Below are 15,780 nucleotides of genomic sequence, written 5' to 3' on the forward strand. Positions count from 1 at the left end.
GGGTAGGCTCCGAGCCCCTCAGTCCCCACTATGGGTATCATTATCAGCTCTCTGTACGTGGTGAAGTATACCAGACAACTATACTTGGAAATTAAAATAAATTCCTAGTAGTAGGAAGGAGAAGGAGGAATGGTTACACGAGAAAATGTAAGAGAAAAGTTGAACAACATCTCACAGCGTTGCTTATTAAATGAATCTGCGTGACTACACTCTTACCACTATATTAGTTCATTTCAGCCTGACCTTATTCAGTTTGTCTGTTATATGGGGATCATTAGGACAACAATCCTCGCCTTAAAATATCAAGCAATTGCTACGACGCCCGTCAATCAGCTTTTAATATTATGGATAGTGGCGACGCCAATCTACAATTTAGAAAAACTATGTTTAATAACATTGACTGTCTTTTTAAGTTTGAACTACCTTACCAGATAATTTGGTACCTAGTGTTAAGTGTATTACTAACTGTACTTAGTAATTGTAGCATTGTAATTTCTGGATCACAGATAACGAAAAACTAGGACAGAGATCTATCAAGGTTTTTAATTTGTCAAAAATATATTTATGCGTTAGTATCTTATTAAAGCTGTGTGCATACGCCTTTATCTGACATTGAACTTTGTCATACTGTACGCCTTGATAAATATTATGAGTCATGCTTGGTTTACATTAGGCCAGCTCAGAAAGCCAGTAGCGCTCGAAATCCACTGAAGCCAGTATGCCAGCCAGTCCGATAACTAGTTTGGCGTTCTACTTTTCAGGCCAGATTGGCAATTCCGCCACCACTGGCTGTATAGGAACCACGTGTTGGTTATTTTAGAGAAATTATATCTGACCTGCGAATCCAGTAGAAAAATGTGGTGCGACCACCGTTCTTTCATGTTTTTGTTGTTGTTGTTGTAACTCTTTATTGCTCAAAATATAATAAACTAGTTGTCGCCCGCGACTCCGTCCGCGCGGCATTAAAAAAACTTAATAAGTAAATAAATATTAGATGAAATAAAGTAATAGTAATAGAATAGAGTAATAGAAATAGAACACAGCGCCATCTATTGGGTGTATTTGCAGCCTAGATGTCAAACAATATTGAAGAATTTTACACCGCCATCTATGAGAACTTCATAATACTAAAAAGTAAATAAACACTTGCTTAAGAAACAATTAATTGATGATACATTTTATTTCTTTATATTTACGACATAAGCGAATAATTGAGATGATAACTATCCTATCCAGTAAGTTAGACCAAAATACGGGTACATGTGAAATTTGATTGAAATCGGTTCAGTAGTTTTGGAGTTTATTGGCTACATACATCGTGTCACAAATTTTTTATGTATATAAGACATATATAAATATTACATACAGTGATTTTTAACCAATAAAAGATTTTGCCATTTTTGCGATTTTTGAATTAAAATGTATTCTGAATAAAGTTGTGGCTAAGTTAAAAATAAAGCCCTGAAGTCGGAATGCGTCTACAGCTGGAAAAAAAGCTATATTGATAAAATGGTAACAAAAATGGCTTTAATGGAGGATATAAAATGGTTTTTATTTTTTATTTACTACGTTTTAATACTACTTGAAAGTCTACGATCTCAATTTTAATTTTAACCAAGATCCTGGACCTTCCTAAATATCAGTATTTACGGTATTTACTAACTTTGACTTTAAATATTCTTTTAAATTCTTTATATTAACTTCATCAATCTTGTACTAATTGTAGTGTATGTTTATAAAGTGTTTTTCACTGTTTCCTAGACGCCATTGTCCCAGTAGTCTTTACGATTCGACGCTATAGATTGGTCTGGCATAATGTAGACAACAACGCCAAAACAGTCCATGCCAGCCGGCGCTACTGGCTTACGGAGGTTACTGGCTGACTTAATGCAAACCAGCCATTACTCATTTGTCAATTGTGCGCTCGACACCGATAAGGACGGACTAGGACTTCTCTTGTCACGCCAATATAGTTCACATTTTATTTTAAAATGAGTTTCACTGTTATTCAACGGTTTGTTGTAGCAAATATTTTAACTGTTGTATATAGTAGCTTAGTTGCAATCGTTATTTTCCTGAATTCATTAATATATCAACTTAAAAATATTGGTAAACAAAAGCCGAAATTTGTTCCTCCCGCTAGTCTTACCGATCGAAAGTATGGTGTGCATAAATATATTAAAGCTAATGTGAGTATCATTTTCACAATATTTTTATTCACATATTCTAACATCTACCTGATTATCTTATTTTTGTTATTGATTGATGGCAACGATAAGCTTAAAATTACAACCAACTCTAATGTGTTCTTTTCAGAATGTGAAATTACATTACGTGGAGAGTGGTGATCCATCTAAACCACTTTTGCTGTTCCTGCACGGATTCCCAGAGTTTTGGTATACCTGGCGGCATCAAATTGTTGAATTTAATAAAGATTATTGGTAAGTCGGATATATAAAATAGCCGTTAATGTAAATTTGTAACATACCAAAATAAAATTCTAAAATCTGACTCTCCTTTGCATGCACTCGCATTCTTACATTTTGTCCCTGTTTAACCGTGGTTTTCACGTGCGGAACCACCTGTTCTCAATTTTTATTATATTCTAATAAAATAAGTGGGATGACATTATGGTTTTTAAATGACTATTTCCGAAGTCGAAACGAACTTTTAAGATTTTATCTACAATCTTCCAACCAAAGAGTATACCAAAAGTAAGCACTTTCTTAATTCCGTGTCCGTAACAGTTGCGTGGCACTAGATATGCGTGGCTACGGAGATTCAGAAAAACCAGAAGGAATATCTTCCTATAAACTAGATATACTCGTCGAAGACGTGCGGGATTTTATAAGAAAATTGGGTGAGTGGGATTTTTTTGGTCATATTTGTTTTTTTTTAAACAAAGTTCTTTTTTTTAAAAACTGTGTCTTGGTCCGTGGCCGGCTCTAGTTTTTTTTTAAATGAAACTTATTTTAAGGTCGGAGCAAGTGCATACTTGTAAGCCACGATTGGGGTGGCATAGTGGCCAGTAAGTTTCGTGACACACATCCTGAATATTTAGATGGTATAATAATGTTCGCAAGTATAACCAGAGAATCTTGGCATCGAGAGATTTGGAGTAACCTAGAACAGCATTTTAGATCATGGTATGAATTATTATTTTATTATTTAATATTTGAATTATTTATAGCAGTAAAATAATAAGGACTGGCATGTAACTTGATATTTTTATCGTTGGTTTGTCAATAACATTACTAAATCCTAGAAAGCCATTGTATTAAACTTATAATGCCTTACCATAAAAAACTTAGACAGTGTTTCAAATACATTTATGTAAAATTTGTCATAGATATATAACATAGTTTGGAAGAACTCATAGGCTATTAATTACGTTTGATTCCGCGCGAATAGAGGCGCGGGCGACAGCTAGTATTTAACACACAACTCACGCCTGTAACCCAGAGGGGTAGGCTTAGATCACGGACCTCCATTTGGTGTGGCCAAATGAACCTCCACAATCCACTTTTCGCCTTTTCGGGTGGCGAGCAGCGTCGCGTCACCGTCTTTTTCTCCCGGGAATTCACACATATGTGCGCGTTGCATCACAATGTTTTCCTTCACCGTACAAACGTGGATAAGTCGCAAGTACATGGCGGGATTCGTACCCAGGACCTGCTGATTGCAAGTCAAGTGCTTAACCCCTGAGCCACCGACGCTCTTACTTAATAAATTATACCATTGCAAATGTCTAAGTATCTAGTATTTAAATTATATTATAAAAAAATAAAACACTAAATAAAATATAACTTATGTTTATGTCTTTACAACATGTGATATTGTATCCAAATAATGTATTTCTGATCTCATAATATTTTCAAGTCACCATTACATTATGTTAGTATATCTATCGGCAAAGATAATTAATTTAAACTAATCATGTTGATATGTGATACCATGTTGATACGTGATACGTTAATACTGTAGATTAGGTGATAAACAGTCTGAGGAAAAGTAGACCTTAAATTCTATCCATAACTACGTAATTTTGAATATCTTTGGTTCTAAACTACTGAATGCATGATTTCTGATGTAATTGTGTTATTACTTTATTCATAACACTTTTATTTCGGTACTTTATCTATTGTGATATCAAATATATCGTCATAATATTGCTATGTAGTTTCATCATCAACTCACTATACGTCCCCACTGAGGGTCTCTGAGCCTACCCCAAGTTAGGGGTGACTAGACCATAGTCAACCACGCTGGCCCAGTGCGGGTTGGTTGACTTCACACATATCATTGAATTTCTTCTCAGATATGTGCAGGTTGCATCACGATGTTTTCCTTCACCGTAAGAACGTCGGATAAATGTACATATTATGTAAATCTAAAATCGAAAAACACATGGTACATGGCGGGATTCGAACCCTGAACTGCAGGTTCTGAATTGCAAGTCAAGTGTTTAACCCCTGAGCCACCGACGATCTTAGTGTAGTTTAATACATTAAAAAAATACCAAGTGTGTACGGATATTAATAAAACATTATTGTATATTTTGTTCCTTAATAATTAATATTTCGATACTATATATTTTAGGTATACTTTCTTTTTCCTTGTGCCAAAGTTACCTGAGTGGACTCTGCAGATGGGAGGCTTAAAGGTGTTTGAAGATATGTTTAAACATGACGGCAAAAATGTCGATGAGGATACTATTCTATGCTATAAATACACATTTAGTAAACCAGGTGAGTACATTAATAGTAGGTGTTCAAATCCATTCGCTGTTTGATGCCATTTTACGTGCTTTAAAGATTTACATTGACATTCTTACTACTTATTTCTTACTATATTGTAAATAATAAATTACAGTTCCATAGAAATATTCGTGTGTACGTTATGAAGAGAAGAAGGCGGGTGCATACTATAAAAGACGGATTTTATTTGCAAATATTGCAACTTTCATCGTGAGCTCTTCAAACATTACATCTTATACCACCTTCCGTCTTTTAAACCCAGAAACGCATCTGTAGCTCCTCTGGTATGCCTCGCATTCTTATTTTGTTTTACTTTAGTTTGAATTATTATTTCAGGTTCCTTCACGGCACCTGTAAACTACTACCGAGCTGTATTCTCTTTGACATGCCCTGAAAAATATATAGATAATAATGTCCCAATGCTTGTGGCTAACGCGGAGAAAGATGTAGCGTTAGTTCCAAACTTATTGAATCGTATAAAAGAGGAATACAAGTACGTAGAAACAATACTTGTAAAGGACACCCACCATTTCTTACAAGAACAGGAACCAGAAAAAGTTAACAATATTATAAGGGAATTCCTAAATAAGCATAAGTTATAGATTCAAATCATACTTAATTGGAATAATTAGAATATATATATATTTTTTCTTTTTGTACACTTTGCATTATAATCTTAATTTGTGTTTAGCCTTTTTGATTTATTATTGATTTTATTAAATAAAATATAATACGCACTTCCACTTCTGTGTTTTTGTGACATCACAAATGGCATTTTACGGTTCTGGATACCAGGTTTATTCAGTATTACAATCCTGCTAGGAGATCGAAATTGTTATAGTCATTTCTTCAGCGTGTTAGATTCAATAAACAGTGGCTAATTTTATGTTCAAATAAATTAATTTTACACATATAATAATCAACACGCAAATTTTATCAAAATTTTGAAATAGTGTTTATTGGTATTGTACTTTGAAATCTGTAGACGCACGATCAGAATGACTCGGCTGTATTTATATTTCTTCCGCCTTTAGCTTTTTGTTGGAAACCAAAGATGACAGTGTCATAATTACTACTCAAGACTTACTATAATTATATTCGATTGTCATGCTATTATAATCGAAATTTGTTTTCGCATATTTGTTTTATCTATGTGTATTGTTTTTGATATTGGATTTTCATTTCTTAAATCACTGTTAAAAGGTTCAGATTTACAATAAAGACGTCGCTTATCTAAGAACCATTACGTAATTCTCGTCAGTCTAAAACACTTATAATCTTTCTTTACCCTAATCGTAAGTAGTTGTTATTATTGCTATAAATATAGATATTACACAATGAGATATCAATTCAGCCAGTAACACCAAAAAACACGGACGTCTGTGTACCTTTCCTAATGTACTCAACGTATTATTTTTAAAAATGGTTTTTACCGTTATTCAACGTTTTATAATTGCTAATATTTTAACTGTATTTTATAGCATTACAGTTACAATAGTATCTTTATTGATTTTCTTAAAGAATTTAATTATCAATTCTGGTAAGCAGTCGGTATTATCACCTCCGGCAAGTCTTTCCGATCCAAAGTACGGTGTGCACAAATATGTAAAGGCTAATGTGAGTATTTAATTATTTTAGTATTATTTTTTGTAATTTTTTTTTTATATACAAGTTCATTTTCAAACTAATTTATAGATATATCTAATGTACAGACATACAAAGAATAACTACTAGACATAATTAGGGTAATATAGGGTTCAATTTAATATGTCTCCTTTTTTGGTGTATAGGTAGATAAGGTTTTTGGGAAGTAATTTCTGTGAGGTCAAGCTATCTTCTCGTCGCAGACTAATCGTATATTATGTGTGGTTTTTTCTATAGTAAAGACCTTGGATGTTATAATGATTTATTACATAACTGCACAATAAATGGCGTCATACGTAAGCTCATAAATTATGATATCTAATCTTGCAAGTCATGATTACGTCAGATAAATAATAAAGAATTCTATTTATATTGATTCTATCATATTTATATCTTTAATTCTATTTAAATTTTGTAATAAAATCTGATAAAAAAATCTGTTTATTATTAGACTAGCTGTGTCCGCGACTTCGTCCGTGTGAAATACTGTCTTCGGGTAGAATTTTAATTACTTAGGCGTAGATGTATGAATGTAGAAGTGAGAGAAATGTCTCAAGACCGCGCCAAATGGAGGTCCGTGATCTCTGCCTACGCTCTTGGTTATGGGCGTGTGTTATGTTGTTGTTGTTGTATTTTACTTAAACTTATAAAACACTAGCTTTCGCCCGCGACATTGAATTGAATGTCATATTTATTTACATCAAATTAACAGATTATAAAATAACATTCAAGCTTTAATCTGTAAAAATTTCGAGACTTCCATAGAAATTTCCACCCCCACATCTGTCTGGTTAAAACACATTTTTCGTGTTAAAAAGTAGCCTATGTCCTTTCTCAGCCTCTAGACTACCTATGTATCAAATTTTATTTAAAACGGTTCAGTAGTTTTGGTGTGAAAGCGAGACACACAGACAGAGTTACTTTCGCATTTATAATTTTATATATTTAAGTAAGTAAGTAAGGATTACAAGATTTTTCGACCAACACCCAAAATTTTAATTTCTTTTATTTTAGAATGTAAAATTACATTATGTGGAAAGTGGTGATCCATCTAAACCACTCATGTTATTCCTGCACGGATTCCCGGAGTTTTGGTATTGTTGGCGACATCAAATTGTTGAATTTAATAAAAAATATTGGTAAGTACCTCCATTGAGATAAATTAGAGTATATATTCGAAATATCTCGAATATTGCTTTTAGTATTTTATTGATAATACAAAGAAAATTGCCAGTCTTTTTCAGGCACTAGACGTAAAGTAAATCTACTAAGAAACTTTTTCGAATAGTTAACCTACACTCATCAACATAGTTATTCTGTTTAATAACTAGAGAAAAAACTAACTATTAAGTATGTTACAGGTGTGTAGCGGTTGATATGCGTGGTTACGGAGATTCTGATAAGCCAGAGGGATTGAACGCCTACAAAATAGATGTATTAGTGGAAGACGTGCGTGACTTTATGCGCAAATTGGGTAAAGCAATAAATTTTACTGTTTTTTTTTTCAATTATTCTACATAAATTTATTTTACTCTCGACTTTTTAATTTTTTGCCATAATTTACCTTATATCACGAATGTGGCCAGATACTTTAGCTGCAAAGTCTATCGAAACCAAATCATTGCAACATTTGTTAAAGTTTGGTTGGACGAATGTTTGTTATCAGGTAACTCCAACACGGCTGAACGGTTCTGGATTAAATTTGGAAGAGAAATATATTAAATAGTGGCACGGGCGATATCTAGTTAGGCGTATTCTATAAGAGTATGTTATGTTTTTAGGTCGCAATAAGTGTATATTGGTGGGCCACGACTGGGGTGGCATAGTGGCAACCAAGTTCCGCGACACACACCCAGAGACATTGGACGCATTGATACTGCTCGCCAGTATATCCAGAGAATCGTGGAGTGGAGAGATTTGGGATAATCTAGAACAGAACAAGAAATCATGGTATGAACTTAGTTTATTTGCTTTTTGCATGCATTTGCCGTATACATAGTGTGTCATTTATATCATTAATGTTATTTTCACCTTCATCATCTTATACATAAAGCCCATTTTTCTACGTAGAAATAGTATAGTCAGAAAAGGAACAAAAGAACTTAGGCATGTTTAATTATTAAATACTATCTGTCGCCCGCAACCTCGTGCGCGGAATTAAAAAAAAAACATAATAACTAGACTATGTGTTCTTCCAGACTATGGTCTACATCAATGCCAAATTTCATCAAGATCTGTTGAGCCGTTCTGGAGATACCTTCAAACAAACATCCATCCATCCATCCAAACATTCGCATTTATAATATTAGTAAGAAGTAAGATAAGTAAGACATTTTCAGGTATATATTTTTCTACCGCATGCCAAAATTAGCAGAGCTGACGGAGAAATTGACAAACATGAGAATTTTCGACATTGTTTTCAATCATGGTAATAAAAAACTTGACGAGGATACTATGAAATGCTACAGATATGTATTTCCGACACCAGGTAAGCGTTATAAAATAATTTTCTTAATACGTTCGATGTCTCTTTTTGAACCCTCTATCATTCATAAAATGACCTACTTATTTGAAAAAAATATCTTTACGAAACTTGAAAATCTACTTTCAGCTTCGTTGACACCACCGATAAGTTATTACCGAGCTAACTTCCAATTGACATTCCCGAAAAAGTATATAGAAAATAATGTTCCGATGCTTGTGGCCAACGCAGAACTCGATGTGGCTTTAGCTCCAACATTATTGGACCGTATGAAAGAAGAATACAAATACATTGAAACAATGGTAGTGAAAAACAGCCACCATTTTTACCAAGAAGAAGAACCAGAGAAAGCCAACAAGATTATAAGAGATTTCCTCGCTAAGAATAATTTATAGACGTAACTTAAACAGTAGTAAAAAGCAACATGAAATGTGTCTAACGGTCAATATTTTTATGCAAAGGTTTATCGTCTAGAGTCATTGAGCGTGAGGACTTTTATAAATAAACGAGTTTTAAAAAATTTCGTTTTTGTTTTTTTTTATATCGATTTGCATGTTTTAAATATGTACATAGTCAAAGTTTGATTGCACTGGTTTTATTAAGAAATGTATTCATTACCATAAATATTTAATTAAAGGTAATAATACAAAGCTTATACACAAAGTATAACAAAGGTAGAAGACATCCTAAAGAAAAAGATAGACAAATAATTAACAACCGGAAGAGGGCTGTGTCACAAGACACGCAGATACAAGAATAGAGACAGTAAATATTTTGTTATGACCAAACATACGAGCATATAACTAATGTAAATATTTAGCTTCGGTAATAAAGGCTGAATAATATTAATAATACAAGGCTAAAATAAGTTCAACTTAGCTTAGGGGTAGCCGATAGAGATTCTAAACTACGTATAACAGATATGGTGGCACTAAAGCTAATCCTAAAACTACGTCTTGCTGATGTGAAAGCACATTATTTTACAAACAAGTGGTCACTTGGCTTACCTGAACCTAAACCTGGCTTACCCCGGTGGTCAATTCTCGGCATAATTCTATGTCAACGCCTGCATGACAGGGTGTGCAGACTACTGTAGATTTAAACAACACAAACTGTTATTTTTAAACTCACCGAAAATAACATTTTGAATTCGTCAAACTAAAAATTAGAACTTTGATTCCTTTGACTCGTAGCTTCATTGGGTTTCGACTGCCGTGACACTTGTATTAATACATATTGTTATTCCTCTCCTTCTTTTTGAAAGAATAAAGATAAAAATATATGATAATACAAGTATCACGGTACTGGAGTTTCATGGTTTTGCGCCGTATTGCGAAGTCACAATTAATGAAAAACTCACTTTAGAACATTTATACAAAATTAATTAACATTTTCATAAATTTGTTTTAAGTTTTTTAGAATTAGCAGAAGTCTATGGAATCTATGAATCTATGAATGCCTTTCAACTTTAGCATAGACAATCAAGGTCATGTCACAAATATTAATCGTGACAAGTCGAATAGTTACAACAATTTTGGAAAAACTTGACTTTCTCTTTTTCTTTACGCATAGTTTATGCACACAGAGTGGTTTTGTTTTTGAGACATTGGACTCTTTATTTTAGAATCACTTTGTGTTTATCTCAAATTCTCAAATGAGAGCTAATGGCCGCCGAACACTAATCACGAAACAGCTGATGTGCGTCGTTTGATTTATCAATTAACATTCCTGTATTCAACATTGTTTAAATGATACTTTATTCGCAAAACAGTTCTCTGTGGAATTCAGGGTTCGTATTGGTAGTGTTAGTATTACTTCTTATAGGTGAAGTGAGCGTTTTTGTACGCTGATGGTTTTTTTCAGATGTCACTGACCATTCAACAAATTATTTTGGATGCTAAAAGATTAGCGGGCCGTCTTAAAGAAAGGGAAACCGAAGCGGATGCTTTATTGACTGAGACACAATCGGCATATAGACAAATTCATACCATGAAACAGGTACGAATATTCTATGGATCCTTTGTTGGTCTAGTTGGCATGTTTAACTTTCGTATACCGTATTAGATAATAGAAGACAGCACTCTAATTTAAACAGGAAACAATTGCTCAGAATTCTTCGATTTGAGAAAAAGCAATGTTCTTAAATACATAAATTAATTATTTAATTAATTTATTCATTATTTATTACTGTTTTATATATATTTTTATAGAGAATATTTATTTAATTTTTTAAATGCTCAATTATTGACGTAAATTATACAATAATTAATATGTAAGTATATACAGTTGCAATAATTGTTTACTATAGTACAAAGAAGAAGTGGACACACTCAATGAAGCTTCAAGAGAAAGACCTCGGGGAGAACTAATTGCCAGTATTGAAAGAGAATCTCGACTAATGCGTGATGTACAAAAAGAGAACGGAGAGCTCCGAGCTGCACTAGAAGATCACAGAAGGGCTTTGGAACTTATTATGTCCAAATATCGTCAGCACACTGAGAAGAGAATATGGGAATCACGGATAGATTTTACATCTGCAATTAATGATAAACAGCAAGAGGTAGTATAGTTAGTTGTTGAGAATATTTTGTTGTACACATAGCTTATTTAATATTATCTATATTTGATTATTTTACAGTTGATTCGTCAACAAGCAGAAAGAATAAATGAGATGACCAGCGTGATGTACAAAGCTGTTACCTTGGATGAAAATTCTGATACAAGAAAAGAAGAAGAATTGTACCAAAGGCTTATTACCGAGAACAAGGTAACAATAAGATGTTATTTCTTTTGTACATTTCAGGTTAAGATTTATAATAAGAAATAAATGAATAAATCATAAATTTTTGAGAAAAATATCAGAGATGTAAAACCAATTCGGTGTAAATAAAGATTAAGTTTTTTTCAAATTGCTTGCCATTGTTGTAATTTAAAAAATTGTGTGTTGAAATTTTGCAAATGGTTGTGTAAGTCAGATTTAATACCATATGTTTTAAATAACTTCCAGGGTCTTAGGGAGATGTTGAATCTGTCGAGGCGGTATGGATCTGAGCGATCATTAGCTCCTCCCATGGAAGATAAGCATGTACAAACTGACGGACCCCCAGTTACAAGCGCGTGACGCTCCGCGGCGGACACATGCCGCCTCTAATGCGCTCATTGCGCTTCTTCTAGCGCCAAATGCGCCTCTTTATTGCGCTGAAGGTGCCTCTTACATAGGTAGATAACACTAAACCTCCTGTCGGCACATTTGCCTTTTATTTCACACTAATTATTGCACACAGATTGTGATATACTGTTTGAAACCATTCAAAAAAGTGTAAGTCTTTAACAACATTTGCATTGCTTTGTTCCTATAAAACAGCATTGCTCAGTGTGTTCCATGAAGCTCTAAGGCTCTCAGGGATCAAACAAAATATTTACCGATCATAATAAAATACTAAAACTGTACTGTACGGTTCCAAAGGAAAAATCCGTCAAAAGTTTAATAATGCGTCCCTACAAAAAGTAAGAACGCAAACTGATCTAGCGACGCGAGAAAATAATTACAAAAAATAGATGTTTTACTATTCTAGTGTAGACAAAAATCAAACCTAGAATCTAGATTTCCGTCAAATACTCCTTTTGTCTATTGACAAATCCTATTGGATTCCATAGTCAAAAAAATTTAAGCTGCTATAGAGTATCTGTTTCAAATAATTTACCTTAACGTTTTTCAAAACTTTGAGGAGTAACTTAATTTCTTCATAAAGACTGGAAACAATCTGAAAATATATTGATGTTTGTGAAGTACTTCTACTTTCATAAAACTACTTATTGTTTTAATAAAGTTTTTAATATTATTAGCTACTACATATATTGCGATCTGTGTGTGAAGTCTATCTAAACACTGAACCACAACTTACAAATTTTTAAAGTTTATTGTTAATTGTATTTCATATTCATTGATCTCTATAAATGGACAGAACATTGCTTGGAAATTTCAGCTTTTGTTTTGTTCCGATTTAAAACGCGCATTTTGAAGTTCCTGACAGTTAATTCTAGATCAAAATCCTCACTACCGCTATCAACGGCTATAGTCAGTGCCAATATGGCGAAAATCGAATAGGCACAAAATAACACGGTTTATAGCCTGTCCATGTATGGAGGTCAGTGTTTATATTTAAACATGCGTTTGATATTCTACTTGTATTGATACTTAATCTTGTATATTATACAACATTGTTTTCACTTGTGTTTATTTTATGTGCAGACAGGAAGGATATTCTTTTATAAGTCACTAATTGAGTGCCATTTTCATTTTACTGTTACCTATATATTTCCATCGTAAGTACTTTAATACCTTTAAAGTAATGAATTGCTAATAATAAATACTCTTGAATAGGTTGTGTTGTATATTATTAGTTGGTATATTTAAATTATACTGTTGCATGATAATGCATGTTTAATTTACACAAATAAAAAGCTTTGATTTGTAATGTAAAAGGAAGAAATTATGTTACTTTTTAATGAGTTAATACGAAATCTTTTGATAACATCAATGGTGGCAAGAATGAAATATAAAACTGCCATTAACAGGTGCTTATTTGTTTATGAATTGTTTAGATATTAATACAAATTTATTTCATGGTCACTTATCATGAAGCTATGATATTTTTTTTTAGAATAAATCGCTTATGATCTACTAAAATTTTGAATAAACAATATCAATATAATAGTTGATATTCGAAAGTATTAAGTAAAAGTAAAATGAAAATGCACTCTGTGACCACTGCCTGTTGAATGCTATTATAAGATTCAAACTTTATACCGGCTTGTAGTTAGCTGCGAGCGCATGTTTCGTATCAACTCACTGGCTCTTTTTATGTTCCGCTTATACCATAATTCGGGATGAAAATATATCGGATTCCAATCAAAATCCTAAACCAAAGATAAATTACAATTTATGCTAAAACTCACAAATTAAAAAAAAAAACCATTTCTAAATAACATTAGCAATCCTTATTTTACAATATCTCTACACTTTATGCCACGATTTTTACAAAATAACTAAAAGTCAAATATCAATATGGCCGCCATGTATGAAATTTGACGTTTGAATTATATTCGTAGTGTTTCGTGCCAAATTCCGAGCCGCTATAAAGTTTGAATGACACTGTATTAAAGGTGTTTTTGTTGACTCAGGATCTTCTCGTATTTCGTCTAGACTTAAATTAGATTATTTTGTGTTTGTAAGCGCAGTACTTTGTGGGACCCATTATCTGTTAACAAGTTATATTACAGAGTGATTATTGATGTGAAACATTAGTTTATTTTGAACCAAGGAGTTATTTACGTAGTAAAATGAGCACTACAAGATTTTAAAAACTTAAATGTTTAAAACAAATGAATTTTTAACATATACTTAACAAGAAATGAATAAAATTAATGGAACAATTATAAAAATTAATATCATTAGGAACTTTATTTGGACGTAGAGGCAAAATTAATGAGAACATTATAAAAAAATTGGGACATTATTTTATGCAGGTTTTTAAGAAGTGAAAACCCACAGCAATATTAAGTGTGGATTACTTAATGCAAGTTTTTTTATTTGTTTCAACATTAAGATACTGGGTACTAGTCAACATGCACTGGTCATATTTAGTACTGTGTTTACTCCTTACTCAACTTTACCCTGGTCTTCATACTTTTCTACCTTGAAATTATTGATATACTATTCAACATCGTATAAATGCTTTTGCATTGATTTGATTGTGAGAGTGTTGATGCGATAAATATTTGCAAAACATCTCTAATGTTTGTAAGTAAATAATTAATATGCAATATTTTTTGACGCGTTCGTATCTGCTTTGGATGTTAGAAGTTCTAAGTAGAATATATTGTAGCGATTCTGGTATAGAATATTTCATATTGTCATCCCGTTCTATGGGCAACAAGCAATAAATTAAGGACTGGTTCTGATAAAACATAATTCTTATTAAAAAAAATAATATTTTAAGGGGATTACAACTCTAGTGAGTAATTATGACCGTCCTCTTACAAGCTTCGGTATACTACGCGTGCACAATAACATGACCATTGTTTTAACAATTAGCGTAACTGTATAAGGCTTTAAAGGTTAGTTTGATTATTTATGACATACACAGTACATGTCTGTGACGTCATCAAGCTCATGTGTCACCGTGCGCGGGTAGTTTAGTGCTAAAACTCATAGTTTATATACCTTCTAAACACCAGTCCGACTGTATCGGCATATTTTTTTTTTTTTTTTAGTATAAAATGCGCATTATTCTGAGGCTATTTGCGGCGCGCGTATGTAGTTATTACAAATTTCCTTACCTCAATACATAGAGTGTAACCAAATAGTTTTACAATATCCTAGAATTAAATTGTGAGTTATTTTTGCTCATTCTTATATCGGATTCAAGAAGTATGTGACTTGTTTTAAAACATGTATTAAAGTAAAACGAGCGCAATGGATCAACATACAATTTTAAAGATAAAATAGAATCAATTTAGAGTGTAATCGAAGTTAAAATTATTTTTAAACGAGATTTTATACCTTACGAAAGCACAAAAATTATTGAAAAATATGAAATAGGACATTACTGTTTTGAACTATGTACCCTGATAAGTATTTTACGTTGTAGATTGTTCTGTAGTTAATATTTTACTATATTTTAGGATTCAATAACTGTTTACAGAATAATTTGAATCTTTTTATTATATAGCAGGTAGGATGTCTCCTCTGTGTGCGATAGAAAGCATTGGGAGAGAACCCGTTGTTGGATATTTAGCGATCTACAAATTAGATACTGTTATAACTGTATTTTAGTTAAATATAATTATGTCTCTAATTAATATTAACATGTGAAACACATGTTAATGTAAAAA

The 15,780-nt window shown here is 32.5% G+C and overlaps 3 protein-coding genes across 3 annotated transcripts; all 3 read left to right on the plus strand.

Moving 5' to 3' along the window:
* The first annotated feature begins 1,892 nt into the window (after positions 1-1,892).
* On the plus strand, positions 1,893-5,392 carry LOC106707435 (epoxide hydrolase 4). The gene is made up of 6 exons (XM_045678037.1): positions 1,893-2,189; positions 2,317-2,441; positions 2,748-2,860; positions 2,978-3,146; positions 4,600-4,748; positions 5,094-5,392. Exons 1-6 carry the CDS (start codon positions 1,992-1,994, stop codon positions 5,357-5,359), a joined length of 1,020 nt encoding a protein of 339 aa, XP_045533993.1. The 5' UTR covers positions 1,893-1,991; the 3' UTR covers positions 5,360-5,392.
* Positions 5,393-6,053: 661 nt separating this feature from the next.
* LOC106713528 (epoxide hydrolase 1-like) lies at positions 6,054-9,359 on the plus strand. The gene is made up of 6 exons (XM_014506342.2): positions 6,054-6,374; positions 7,416-7,540; positions 7,763-7,875; positions 8,183-8,351; positions 8,741-8,889; positions 9,013-9,359. The coding sequence occupies exons 1-6, from the start codon at positions 6,180-6,182 to the stop codon at positions 9,276-9,278; spliced, it is 1,017 nt and encodes a 338-aa protein (XP_014361828.2). The 5' UTR covers positions 6,054-6,179; the 3' UTR covers positions 9,279-9,359.
* Positions 9,360-10,364: 1,005 nt separating this feature from the next.
* On the plus strand, positions 10,365-12,526 carry LOC106713522 (FGFR1 oncogene partner 2 homolog). The gene is made up of 5 exons (XM_014506335.2): positions 10,365-10,672; positions 10,747-10,881; positions 11,192-11,443; positions 11,522-11,650; positions 11,891-12,526. Exons 2-5 carry the CDS (start codon positions 10,747-10,749, stop codon positions 12,002-12,004), a joined length of 630 nt encoding a protein of 209 aa, XP_014361821.2. The 5' UTR covers positions 10,365-10,672; the 3' UTR covers positions 12,005-12,526.
* Positions 12,527-15,780: the final 3,254 nt, after the last annotated feature.

This window comes from Papilio machaon, chromosome 5 (genome assembly GCF_912999745.1).
Source record: "Papilio machaon chromosome 5, ilPapMach1.1, whole genome shotgun sequence".
Lineage (NCBI taxonomy): Eukaryota > Metazoa > Arthropoda > Insecta > Lepidoptera > Papilionidae > Papilio > Papilio machaon.

Bases quoted from the DNA above. Each gene is read 5' to 3' on its own strand.
- LOC106713522 (XM_014506335.2), top strand. From the start codon at position 10,747: ATGTCACTGACCATTCAACAAATTATTTTGGATGCTAAAAGATTAGCG. The intron at 11,444-11,521 runs GTAGTATAGTTA...ATTATTTTACAG, and splicing joins TTAATGATAAACAGCAAGAG to TTGATTCGTCAACAAGCAGA. The intron at 11,651-11,890 runs GTAACAATAAGA...AATAACTTCCAG, and splicing joins GGCTTATTACCGAGAACAAG to GGTCTTAGGGAGATGTTGAA.
- LOC106713528 (XM_014506342.2), top strand. From the start codon at position 6,180: ATGGTTTTTACCGTTATTCAACGTTTTATAATTGCTAATATTTTAACT. The intron at 7,876-8,182 runs GTAAAGCAATAA...TTATGTTTTTAG, and splicing joins TGACTTTATGCGCAAATTGG to GTCGCAATAAGTGTATATTG. The intron at 8,352-8,740 runs GTATGAACTTAG...AGACATTTTCAG, and splicing joins GAACAGAACAAGAAATCATG to GTATATATTTTTCTACCGCA.
- LOC106707435 (XM_045678037.1), top strand. From the start codon at position 1,992: ATGAGTTTCACTGTTATTCAACGGTTTGTTGTAGCAAATATTTTAACT. The intron at 2,190-2,316 runs GTGAGTATCATT...TGTTCTTTTCAG, and splicing joins ATAAATATATTAAAGCTAAT to AATGTGAAATTACATTACGT. The intron at 2,861-2,977 runs GTGAGTGGGATT...ACTTATTTTAAG, and splicing joins GGATTTTATAAGAAAATTGG to GTCGGAGCAAGTGCATACTT.